Source organism: Peromyscus leucopus, chromosome 17, assembly GCF_004664715.2.
Source record: "Peromyscus leucopus breed LL Stock chromosome 17, UCI_PerLeu_2.1, whole genome shotgun sequence".
Lineage (NCBI taxonomy): Eukaryota > Metazoa > Chordata > Mammalia > Rodentia > Cricetidae > Peromyscus > Peromyscus leucopus.
In genome coordinates this window covers 8447299-8460641 of record NC_051077.1, presented here as the reverse complement: position 1 = coordinate 8460641, position 13343 = coordinate 8447299, and the positions used below count along the sequence as shown (strand labels likewise).

General features: G+C 46.9%; 1 protein-coding gene across 1 annotated transcript in view; it reads right to left on the bottom strand.

Annotated features, from left to right (window-relative positions):
• Mcph1 (microcephalin 1) overlaps nt 1-11181 on the bottom strand; it is a 207893-nt gene extending 196712 nt beyond the window's left edge. The window contains 3 exon segments of the mRNA XM_028882066.2: nt 3011-3129; nt 8774-8865; nt 10679-11181. Coding sequence (XP_028737899.1) covers nt 3011-3129; nt 8774-8865; nt 10679-10718 — 251 coding nt within the window. The 5' untranslated portion in view covers nt 10719-11181.
• Nucleotides 11182-13343: the final 2162 nt, after the last annotated feature.

Sequence of the window (13343 nt, the reverse complement as noted above, 5' to 3'; positions counted from 1 at the left end):
TAATCTACTCAGGGTTTCATGAATATTAGGCAAACACTCCACCAACTAAGCTACATCCCCAGTTCCTAAAACTGGACTTTTAAGCCTCTCAGATTTCAGATTTTCATATTTGAGATGCTCATCCAGTAAGTTGATGCAAATATCTCCAAATCTGAAAACATTTCTTGCCTGGAGCATTTTGAGTGTAGGATAATCACTTGCATGTGAAATTCATAGCACTAAAGCTTCCACTTCCACAGACACCCAGTAATTCCCAGAGAGCCTCTTTTTTTTTTTTTTTTTTTTTGAGACAGGGTTTCTCTGCTTAGCTTTGCGCCTTTCCTGGAGCTCACTTGGTAGCCCAGGCTGGCCTCGAACTCACAGAGATCCACCTGGCTCTGCCTCCCGAGTGCTGGGATTAAAGGCGTGCGCCACCACCGCCCGGCTCAGAGAGCCTCTTTTTATAACCTCTTTTAAAAACATTATTTTGTTGTTGGTTTTTAGACAAGGTCTTCCTATGTAGCCTGTGATAGCCCAGAAGTCCAATGATCCTGTCTCAGTCCCAAGCACCAGGACCACATGAGCCACCCCTCCTTCCCTTTATCTAACAAATGGAACCCATCTGTTCTCCCTATTCCATCTCATCCATACCTGAGGTATGAGAAACTTCGGCAGTAAATTTCTGTCTTTGCTAACAGATAATCTGAAAAAGGTCTCTGAAATAGGAAATTTCCTGAATCCTACATCATAAAGGAGTCACCTTGCGATTTTAGAACACTAAGAGAAATCTAAAAGAAAACAGTAAGGCTGAGTTCAGAGTGACGAAGGCATATGCATGCTGGTTCCTGGACAACTTCCAGGAATGCACCAGTCCTGAGCAGGAAGCTGACTGTGAGGGAGGCTGGGTAGGGGCAGGAATATCAACATTATACTTTCTGATCCTTTTTTTTTTTTTTCCAGAGCTGAGGACCAAACCCAGGGCCTTGTGCTTGCTAGGCAAGTGCTCTACCACTGAGCTAAATCCCCAACCCCTTTTCTGATCTATTTTGCTGTAAACCCAAAACTGGCCTAGAACAAATGTGGGTATTATAATTTGAAATCTATGTGATCATTGTCCCAGTTCTCACAGCTTCTACCCCCTAACATTATTAATGTTAATGAATATTAATCTTTTATTATTTATATGATCTGTTCTTATTAAGTTTCTGCTAGTGACTATCTTTATGGTGGGAACCTGGCTAGCACAGAAGAATCAATTGAGAATTTGAGGCTAAAACTTCCACCCTACTCACACACCTCCAAAAACAGAAGCACTAAAGATTCAGCCCTACACAACCCAACAAGGGAGTTGGATGAGCCTTCAGGTGTTGTAATAGATAGAGAAGGTCGTGCCCTACAGAGGGGAAGAGGGCTTCAGGCACAAGCACCTTATGTGCATTTCTACTTGGTTGTTCCTGAGAAGCACCTTTGTAACAAACCAGAGAAGTGAGACGAGTCCTGACAGACCAGGGGAGGTGAGGAGAGTTCTTCCTTAAATAATGTTAGCTATTCAAACAACCATCAACTCAAGAGGGACTAATGGAAGCCCTATTCATAGCTGGTGGGGCAGAAGTGGTAGAGGCCTGGACCTATAACTACCATCTCAAGTCAATATAGACCTGAAGGACGGAGCCCCTCCCTTGTGGGATCTGACACAAGTCCAGATAGGGTATCGTAACTGAGCTGATGGACACAGATGGTCTGGTCATTTCTGAAAACCAATCAGCCTGGCCAGTCAACACTCCACTTTTCAGCATCCTCCCCCATTCCTCTCGGCCTGACTTCCAGACCCAGACACACTCAACCTTCTTCCCCCTCCATCTGCTTACCTAGGCTCACCTTTGGCATAGAGCTTTTAATTCACAGCCCAGTACAGACATCCCCCCCATTTTAGTAGCCAATCTCGCCCTGAACTTGTCTACCTACTCACCTGTCACCTCTACAGCAAGTCTAGTAAGTATCTGAAATTTGATTCCACACATCTCAATACAAAGTCCTGACTCTGTTCCGCATCATTCCAGCTACCACCTCCAATTCTCTAAAGCCTGCCCAGTCTCAGCCAATGCCATCTTCCTGTATCCAGAGTCAGGGTTCAGTTCCCAGCCTACATCAAGCAATGAACAGCCTTCCTCAGCAACCCCACACATGTACATTACACAGAAAGTTATATACATACAAACACACAAGTACTTTTTTTAAATCTTGAACTGGTCAGTCGCACTACCACATGGCTACCATCCTAGTCTGAGCCGAACATCCAACGGCTCCCCAACACTGTCAGCTTCCGCACGAACCTCAGTCACCAAGCACAATTCCACGTCATCCTTCCCACTGTGCACCCTGACCTACTGACCTCAACTCCACCTAAACTTCCCTTTGATGGCTGGATTGGCATCAAACCCCACAAGTTTGTGTTCCTAACTAACAAAACCTGGAGACAGGATATTTAAAGAAGTAACTGAGGTAAGGGAAGTCATTGTTGAAGGCTTAACTCAACATGACTGATAAGCTTTTAAGAGAAAATGAGGACAGAAACATCAACAGAGGGGATGCCATGAAAGCATAGGAAGAAGGTGGCTACATAGAGGCCAAGGATGTCTCAAAAGAAACAAGTCGCAGATACCTGAGGTACACAGCTTCCGGAGCTGTGAGAAAATAAGCTCCTGTGATGCAGGTCTATGTTAACAGCAACATTGGCTAACAATACACAGTGCTCGGTCACACTCTCCACATCTCCTGCACATCCAAGGCATACCCCTACCTTAGGCCTTCACACTCACCTCCCCTCTACACAGGACCAGCATTTCAGCTATTTTTCAGTTCTAGAGGGTGAGGCTTAAAGATATTAACGTACTTGCCTCCACAGAAGGCTGAGAAAAGATGAAAACCAAATATTATCAAATTCTATCACCAAGCAAAGCACTAAAACTCGATTTTTGCCAATCTTAGAAAACTGCAGGAAAAAAAAAAAAAATAGAGGACAACTACTTACTTTTCAACCCAGAGGACGGAAACCAGCTTTGCCCCTGTCTTCTGGGCTTTGTCCCAGGTGCTCTGATATCCATCTTTGAAGATCACATGGGTCACTTGCTTGTTGAAAGTTTTTGAAACCTGTAGACAAAATCCAAAAACCAAAGTTCACTGCTATCTATTCATAATTTCTTAAAATAATTAAAAAAGAACATTGCTCAAAAATTGTCAAAATGCAATGATCAAAACCCTTACCCCAGAATTTCACTTCTCAGAATGCACCAGGAAACAATACTGTGATGAATGTGGAATGATGCTTTTGCATGGCATGGTGGTATGCAACTTTAATCCCAGCACCCAGCACTTAGGAGACAGAAGCAGGAGGATCTCTATGAGTTTAAGGTCAGCCTGGTTCACGTAGAGAGTTCTAGGACAGCCAGAGCTACATAGTGAGACCTTGTCTCAACCTCTCCCCACCAAAATACATCTGCTGCAGTCAGAATGAGGATTAGCATTCATGTCATCCTTACCCCAATAAAGCTTCGGCTCCTGTCACCCTTACCCCACAATAAAGCTTCCAAGCACAGAACAGAGTAGCAACTTCAAGATAAAGAGAACGGGAGAGAACAAACCAGGTGGAGTCCCTGAGAATAAAGGGGCAGGAAAAGAAAAATGGACAGAAGGAGGCACTACCTGTAAATCAGCTGGAAAGACTAGCAGACACAAGGATATTTCACTCCCTCATCATCCTTGAACCTCCGCACAAGTTGTGGCATGTGTGCACACGCATAGGCACGCACACCTTAAACTCTTCTTTAAAACTTTCCATATTAGACTGAGGGTATAGCACAGTTGGTAGCATGCTTGCCTAGCGCACACAAAGAACTGGGTTCTATCCTCCCACCATTTTCAAAAACCAGGTATGGTGGGAAACACCTGTAGTCCTAGTGCTTTGGTCCAGACAGGAGAACCACACATTCAAGGCCATTTTCTGCTACACAGCCAGTTCTAGACCAGCCTGAGTACATGAGACCCTGTCTCGATAAGTAAGAAATTAATAAACAAGTGAAAAATCCCTCTACAAGAAAGAGAAACAATGTAACGTGGAGGAAACAAACAGCAAGGGGAATACATATCTAATTAAAATTAAAATCAGAATTTTGAGATGATGCAGTATTTATGTGATATGATCAGATATTTCAAAGAGGTCAAGACCTAGAGTTACTACAAATTTAAGAATGGAAAAAAAAATTCCATAGAAATAGTATACAGCCAAGTAAAGAAAATCTTCCAGCAACAGAGCACACAGAAAATAGGTAACAGGGTAAGACAGGACCATAAAAAGCACAGATCATGATCCTGAAGCCAAGTTATAGAGTTAAAACATAAACAAATTGGGGAGATGAAGCAAAAATTATTAAAGAAATGATCAAGGAAAACATTCTCAAATTCAAGGACATGCATTCTGGATCAAAAGAACCCTTCAAAGGCATAGCACAAGTGTGAACAAAGGGCCACAGCAATCACATATCCTAGTTAGGGTTACTAACTATTGCTGTCAGGAACAAAACATCATGACCAAAGCAACTGGGGGAGGAAAGGGTTTGTCTTCCCTCCCCTCACACCAGAGACAGGGCCTCTCTGTGTAGCCCTGGCTGTCCTGGAACTCACTCTGTAGACCAGGCTGGCCTCGAACTCAGAGATGCGCCTGCTTCTGCCTCCTGAGTGCTAGGATTAAAGGCCTGCACCACCACTGCCCAGCTGGTTTGTCTCATGCTTCATCACTGTCCATCACTGAAGGAAGTCAGGACAGGAACTCAAACAAGGCAGGATCCTGGAGGCAGGAGTTGATGCAGAGGCCATGGAGTGCTGCTTATTGGCTTGCTCAGCCTGCTTTCTTATAGAACCCAGTACCTCCCACAATGTCTGGGCCCTCCTCCATCAATCACTAATTAAGAAAGTACTCTACCGGCTTGCTTACAACCTGATCTTATGGAGGAATTTTCTAATTGAGGCTCCCTCCTCTCAGACAACTTTAGCTTGTGTCAAGCTGACATAAAACTAGCCAGTACACATGCCATCATGGAATTAAGAGACTATCTGGAATAAAGACAAATGTTGAAAGGGTGGAAATGGGTGAGAAGATAGAGGTAAGACCAACTTCAAGCAATGTAGATCAATTTCTAAATGGTCTTATATAGGGGTGGAAGCCTTAGAGAGATCAGGGAAATAGAGAAAGCCCACCTTACCTCACCAACTCTGCAGCTTCAAAATTCAAGCTTCTTCCTGTCTTACCCATGCCTTTATTGCCTTGCTGTTCTGCCCTCTCATTGGCTACCTTAGTCCACCTTCCTTGTCACTGTCTGTCTGTGCAGGCCTCCAGATCTCTATGGTTGGCACTGGGATTAAAAGTGTGTGTCACCACTCTTGGCTGTTCCCTAGTATGGCCTTGAACACAGAGACCCTGCCTGATAAGTGATCAGATTAAGGGCGTGTGCTCGTTTACTTAAAATGGCTGGCCTTTTCCCCTGATCTCCAGCAAGTTTTATTAAAGCACAAATAAAATATCACCACAAAGCAATGAGAAATAACAACTAGCTCAGACACTATCAACAGCAATCTGAAGTCAGACAGTAATGTAGGAGCTGGACATGGTGGCACAAGCCTGTAACCCTAGCACTTGAGAGACTGAGGTAGGAGGGTCATCACTATGAGACTGAGGACATCCATACAGTGAGACTTTGCATCAAAAAAGTAATGAAGACATTCCTTCAAGGAAAAAGAAGGCATGCTAACAGTTTACAATCAGCTAAAATACTCATCAAGTTGATTCATAGAGCCATGTCAAAAATAGGCTTTTTGGGACTGGGGAAATGGCTGTCAGTGACATGACTGCTTTGCAAGCACTGATGTCCTCAGTTTGTGTTGTGGAATATTATTTTAAGATGTGTTACATTTGTATATACTGTGGAACACTTAACTCTGTTAAGCTGTGATACTTTGCCTGTATAAAATATCTGATTGGTCTAATAAAGAGCTAAATAGTCAACAGCTGGGCAGACAGAAAGGCTAGGCAGGGCTGGCAGGCAGCAAGAATAAATGGGAAGAGAAATCTGGGAAAAAGAAAAGGAGCAAGAAAAGGAGGACATCAGAGCCCAGCTACACAGCAAGCCTCCAAGTAAAGAAAGGTATACAGAATAGAGAAAGATAAAAGCCCAGAGACAAAAGATAGATGGGATAATTTAAGTTTAAAAAAAAGCTGGCAAGAAACAAGCAAGCTAAGGCTGGACAATCATAAGTAATAATAAGCCTCCATGTGTGTATTTATTTGGGAGCTGGATGGTGGGCTCCCCAGAAGAGTAAAAGTGCCAAAAGAATAATAATAATAATAAAAAAAATCCTACAAGTTTGATTCCCTGAACCTGTGTAAGAAGTCAGATATGGCAGTACATGCATGTAATCCCAGCACGGGGGAGCTTGAACCTACGGTCTTAAGCAAGTTAGGCAGATGTTCTACTACTAAATTTTATACCTAGATCCCTGACCCTTTCTAGTTTTAAATTGTGATACAGGACCCTATAAGGTATCTTCAACTTGGTTATCTGCCTCATTCTCTCAAGTAGCTGGGATACTGTCCTACACCATTGAGCCAGGCTCATGGGTGTGTATGCCTAGATAGGGTTTTGTAGTTTTGTACTATCTGTAGGTTCAGGCATCTTGGGGGGGGGGGTTGGGCTTCATCCTCCTTGGAAAGTACTGTACACTGGAAATATGAAAGCAAATTAAAAAAGGAAGAAATTAAAAACACAACATCTGGGGTCTGGTGACATGACTCAGTGGGTAAAGGGAGGTACTTGCACCACCAATCCTGATGACCTACATGTGTTCCACAGGCCCTGCATGGTAGGAGACGGCCTCAAGTTGTCTTCTGATCACACACATATGCCAGGTTCTCTTGTCCTCCACCCACACGTTTAGAAACTTTTTTAAATGATTACCTTTCCAAAACAGAAGAGAGACTGGGACCTAGCAATAGTGTACTAGCATGTGTAAGGACAAGAATTCTACCCCAGCACTAAAAGGTATAAAGCAAAGGACAACTGGCCTCTCTCGGGTTTCACTGCAAATTTAACAGCCCTGCATAGTAGTAGTTTCATAGTGCACAGCCATTCCCAAGGCAATCAGAAGGAGCCCAGCCTAGCACCTGGGGACACTCTCTCCAAGGCTTTCATCAAGTTGTCAGACAATAAGCAGCACCTGTAAGCCTTAGACCAGAGGAGGATCTGGTAAAATCCCACACCTTGGACTGGGCTGCCATGAACTACATCTAGACAGAGGCATGAACCAGAATTTACATACAGACCCTCCTAAAACAGAACTCCACTTGGTGTCGGGAACGCCAGTGTAACAAAACATGCTGTGCTCTTCAATGAAAAATATGTTGACCTTCCATACAGAAAGTTCCTGCTTTCTCACAGTTTTACTTAGGATTGCTTTACTTTGAGGTGGTAGAAGAGTGATACATTGTTAGGAGAAATGGTATTTTGTTAAGCTGGCTATGAAGTGTAGGAGAGGCATCACATCTCATGATGCAAAGAACAGCAATTCTCAGCCAGTCCCAAGAGCCACTGCTGCACACACACACAGAGTTGCTAAGCTGTACATTAAATACATTTTCAATTCACAGGACTTTCTTTTCTTACAATGGGTATAATAGGCTTGAACTCCATTGTAAGTGGCAGCGCATCTGTGCAGATTCCTCTACTCCAAGCCTTTGACCTTACTTCACATGGACTAGGGTGGTTAAGCAAGGCAGGTACTGCTCTAATACCCATGTTTATCCTGCCTTGAGTTAGCCTGTCACCCACTTTACCCAGCCTGTCAGTGAGCATCTCCTGAAGACCTGAGCAGTCTATGTTCACTGTCTCCGTTTCCTCCTAAGCCAGGACTCTTAGATTCACCTTGGACCCCTTTACCTCTATAATGGGATGTGAACTAAGACAATTGCCTTGCAGTTTTCAAACCTCAAGGCTCTGCTGTTCTGAATCCCCATCTGTAGCGGGTAGCCATCTTTTTTTGTTTTTGAAACAGGGTTTCTCTGTATAGCTCTGGCTGTCCTGGAACTTACTGTGTAGACCAGGCTGGCCTTGAACCAGAAATCCACCTGCCTCTGCCTCCCAAATGCTGGGATTAAAGGAGTGTATCACCACTGCCTGGCTGAATCCCCATCTTTTAAATTCTTCCACACTTGCTTCCACATTCTCCTGACATATTCTTTGCTCTCTTTTGTTCCTGGGTGGGTGGTCAGGCCATCATTGGTCCTTAAATATTCAAAAGGCCACCTCCTTCAGCACTACTCAAACTAGAATCTCAGTAAAGTTAATATTCTCTCCTGACCCCAGAGATCTTGACCACGATGTCACTCACAATTTAGAGCTGTGACTGCCTCAAGCTCCAGATATGGATAGTCAAATGCCTATGTTTCCAGTACACCTAAGGCCACAGCCTTCCCTTAGAAGGCTGCTCATTCTCCTGTATCTTTATTCTTTTGATTCCAAGTACCAGTCCTTACAGGACCAATGCCAGACTCATGTTTCCTCTTAGATTCCTCCTCATATAATGCCTCCAAGACTATCTGCTCTGTAAGAACTACTGCCCAACTCCTATTTGGGTTCTTTTGTCTCCCACCACTTACCCACTGCCATAGCCTTCATATTCTAAAGAATAGCTCCCCTAACAAGAAAATGCCAGCGGGCTATCAATCATTCTGATATTAATTTCTTACCTTTGCCCCCATATCCTCAAGTTGTTTGGTAAATGTCTTTGAGTAATTCTCTGTTCCGTTGGAAGACCATACTTCAACATAGGCCACAATATCTGAAAATGAGCAAGACATTAACAGGAAGTATACACTGGAAATTGCAATACCCTCCTGCTCAATAGGTTTTTCTCTTGTTTTATTTATGTTAGAAAATAAGTGAAAATTTCTATTAGGAATCCACTCAAAAAATTATCACTGCTATTTTGGTGGTACTTAAAGTCTTCCTAATCTGGGCTTAATTATCCTGGATTATGCTTTCTGTAAAGAAACAGTAATTATTACAGGCTTTCTAGGTCAGATTATCTCTCAACACCACAATTTCATGGCCATAGCACAGACAGTGGGTTAACAAGCCAATATAGCTTTTATCAAATAAAATTTTGTGGATGTGAGGGCGATCTGGCTTCGACATCTGTCACCCCATTGATCGCCAGGGTTGACTCGGCTGATCTGGCTGGCTAGGCGGGTGTCCCCTTCCTCCCTCACTGCTCCATGTGCGTCCCTCCTGAAGCTGCGCGCTCGAAGAGGACGACCTTCCCCGAATAGAGGAGGGCTGGTCTTCCTTCAAGGGTATACGAGTAGCTGCGCTCCCCTGCTAGAACCTCCAAACAAGCTCTCAAATAAAATTTTGTTTATGGAGCTGGGCATATCAGCACATGCCTGTAATCTTAGCATTTAGGGATTAGGCAAGAGGATCAAGAGTTCTAGGCCAGCCTCAGCTATATGGCAAGTTGGAGGCCAGCTTGGGCTGCAGGAGACCTTATCTTTAAAAAAAATATATATATGAAGAAAGAAAATAGTTTCATACAGTTTTCACTTGCTATTCTTCATTTTTTCCCCCACTAAATTTAAAATTTGAAGAAGGGCTGGAGATGTAGCACGGTTGGTAGAGTTGCTTATTTACCATGCACTAGGTCCTGGGTTTTAAGCCTATTGCAATGTCAACAAGGCATGGAGGCCCATATCTACGATCCCAGCTCTAAGGAGGAGGATCAGAAACTCAAGGGAAGCCTCAGCTACAAAAGAAGTACTAGGCTATAGGTGGGTTAGAGACTGTCTCCAAAAACGCCCCCTGCGCCCCCCAGGAGTCCCACTGCTAAGTAACCGTGAGCAAAGCAAGAAGACCTGGTTCTGTTACAAAATACTGTGGTAATATTAGAAAAACAGTCACCCCTGGTTACAGAATTGTGCAAACTGCTGGTTTGTTCTTCCAGCTCTACCCCTCCAAGTCCCTCCACGCAGACCTCTTTCCTCCAAGCCTAACTCGACAAGCATCATCAGCAAACCCCAGTGCTCAAGTGTGTGGAGTCACGCCTGGGAACAGATACTCGGGGGGGGGGGGGGGGTGTGGTAACCACGAGGGCCCTTCTAAGCAAAGGAGGGACAAGCCTTGATCTCACCAGTAAAATGAATGGGGCTGCTGGCACGACAAAAACTTAGAGAGTTCCACAAGTGTCAGCTCTGAGGAGGACCCACCGAGAGGCCACTCCCATTACTACCAAATCATTACTTTTCCTGACCCCGCCAACCCCCATGCCCCCAGGCGCTAGAGGTGAGAGGCTCTCAGAAAGCTAACACGGGACCTGATGCCCCCGCCAGCTGCCCAGGGCTCGGGACGCGCAGCGGGGACCCACAGGGGCCATAGCGGGGACCCACAGGGGCCATGGCAGGGACACGGAGGGAGGCGAAGGCCACACGGTGAATGGGGGTGGGTGGGTGTCCACCCGGGTCGTCGGAACCCTGAGGGATGTGAGGAAACGGTGAGCTCTGAGGACACCCCAGTCTGAGGGGACCCCGGGGGGCCCAGGACGGACTTCCGGGCACGCGTCACGCAGACCTTCCCCCCCCCCCAGGGGCGTGTCCCCTCACCTTTCAGGAAGGCGCCCCCAACGCCTCCGGAGGACTCCATGACCCGACCCGGCGCGGCGCGGCGCGGCGGGACGGAGCGAGCGTGCGCGGGCAGGAGGGCGCGGAGAGGCGCGCGCGCGCGTGCGTGCGCAGGCCGCGCCCCCCGGGGGTGGCGGGGGGAGCTCGGCGGGTCAGGACCCGGCGCGTGTCCGGAAGGGGCTCCTCCGGGGTCCTCCCTTCCCTCTCCGCGTGCTGCAGGCGCCTCCGTGACACACGGCAAAGCCCCGGAAGCTGGCCGCCCTGGCTGGAGTCGGTCCGTCCGTCTGCCCGTCCGCCGCACTGCCGCTTCAGGGCCGCGGCGTCGCTACTCCGCGCCCTCCTCCAACGTAGCGCCCGGGGACCCGGTACAGGGAGCCCCGCAGCGTGGAGCGGGAGGCCGGCGGCTGCCGCCGGAGCCTCTGCCTGGGCCCGGGTCTTCAAACCTCCCGCCGAGGAGCTGCGGGGCGTGGGAGAGCCGGGGACGGGCCCGCCTCCCCGCGCAAGGGCTGCCGGGAAGGGGAGGTGGCCCGGCCGTAGGCACCGTGGTGGGTGGGGGGTGGTGCAGGAGGACTCCGGCCAGCAAGGTCCCCGCTGGTCCTTTAGCCGCCCTGAGCACGGGGCGTTGAAAGCATCCTGTTCGTGTAGACGGGGTTCCCGTCGTCTTTGCTTCCTTGTTGATGTTGATTTCTGTGTCTTGAGGATGTTGCCTCCGTGCACATGGGTTGCGCCACGTGCGTGCCTGGCGCCGGTGGAAGCCGAGGAGGGCGGCAGATACCCCGCCACAGGAGTCACGCGTGGGTATGAGCCACCCTGTGGGTGCCGGGGGACCAAATCCGTGTCCTCTGCCAAAGCAAATGTCCTTAACCATTGAGCCATCTCTATAGTCCCTGGTTGGTGTTTTTGTTTTTGTTTATTTTTATTTTTTATTTTTTTTGAGAGAGGGTCTTGTTTTCTAGCCCACAACTCTCAGCAGTCCTCCTGCCTCAGCCTCCCCGAGTGCTGGGATTACTGGCTGAGCCACCTCACCCAGTCCTGCACCTTATTTATTAAAAGAAGAGCCAAATGTATATAATATTCCTTTACCCGTAGTTCAGTCGGTTCCCCCCCACACACACACACTTTGTTCCATCATGAAGTCCATAGTCCTTTCACGAGCGTGATAAAAACACAGCACTAAAAATTCGGGGGACTCGTAACTTAGAATTTAGGAATATGCTTTGCGATTAGGATGAACTAGGAAGTTTTTGTTGATCCCTTACGGACAGAGAGACACTGATGATTTACCGGGCTGTGTCCCTTTCCTGTTTGGGAAATGGGAATGCTCTCTGCCCGATTTACCTTCCCAAGGTTCTCAACCTTCCTGAGGCTGCGACCCTTTAATACAGTTCCTCATGTTGTGGTGACCCCCAACCATAAAATTATTTTCGTTGCTACTTCATAACTAGTTTTGCTACTGTTATGAATTTTAATGTAAAGATTGGTGTTTTCTGATGGTTTTAGGTGACCCCTGCGAAAGGGACATTCGACTCGCAAAGGGTTCATGACCTACGGGTTGAGAACCATTGCTTCCAAGGGACTATGTCTTTATTGTCTTCTTTTGTGTCTGTCGAGAGCTAAAAATTTTTAGTGTGTTAGTATACACCTGAGGAACAAGGACTGGGAATTGGAAGCCACTTTTGATCACACAGAGACCCTAACTTAAAAAAAAAAAGTTTAAATTACAAGTAATTAGCTGTTATTGGGAATTCATGAATCGAGGCAGCTTCTTTCACTATAGCAGCATGGGGGCTTTCACTAGGCAGGCAGTGTCAGGTGCAAAAGAAACCCAGTCAAAGGGCTACCTGGTACCTATTAACATATCAAAGTGTCTGCTGCTGCTGCTGGCCTCCAGGTTCACTGGGGTACCTGTGGCTCTTCTTCGCGCTTCTCACCCCACCCCCACCCTAAACTTCTCCGTTCCCCCAGCTTCTCATGGCTACATAACCCTGTCATTTTGGCCATGAGTTCTCTTGGTCATCTTGGTCCCCTCCCTTGCCTCTCGCTCTTATCCCCCCCCCCCTTTCTAACCGATCTTCTCATGGCCTGGTCCACTCTGCTGGCCATGTTCAATATACTGCTGCCCCTGCTCTGGACTCTTCCAGATGCCTCTGGCTGTACTCTCCCTTATATCTGCAATACAACCCTTCCCTTCAGCCACACCTTGGAGTGGTCATGTGCTCACTTTATACAGGCAGTAAGAGCAGGACTTGGCTTCCTAAGAAGGGAACAGAGAAGCAGAACCATGGCTCCACTTTGCTTTCGGATGGCCTTGTTTGGCTGGCTTAGGTGGGCTGGAATCTGCTTTTACCTTTGGGACCTTTCAACTTCTTTACACCTTCCCTTGCATTGTCTGGCACTTAGCCTGACTGACTCCACTTTGGTTTGATCAGCTCCTTTGGACCTGGTGTTCAAGCTCAGTCAAAAACACAGGCATCCCAGGATCTTGAGTTGCTTCTCCCTCTGGAAATACTCTCTCCCCACACAGGGCATCAGCACCACTCCAGGCATCGTTTGAAGGTTTGCCATATCAAGTCCCCTATGACCCTTGGTGAATTTGTGCCAACAGGAAAGAGTGCTAGCCAAGTCAGCTAGCCCCATATGGGTGAAG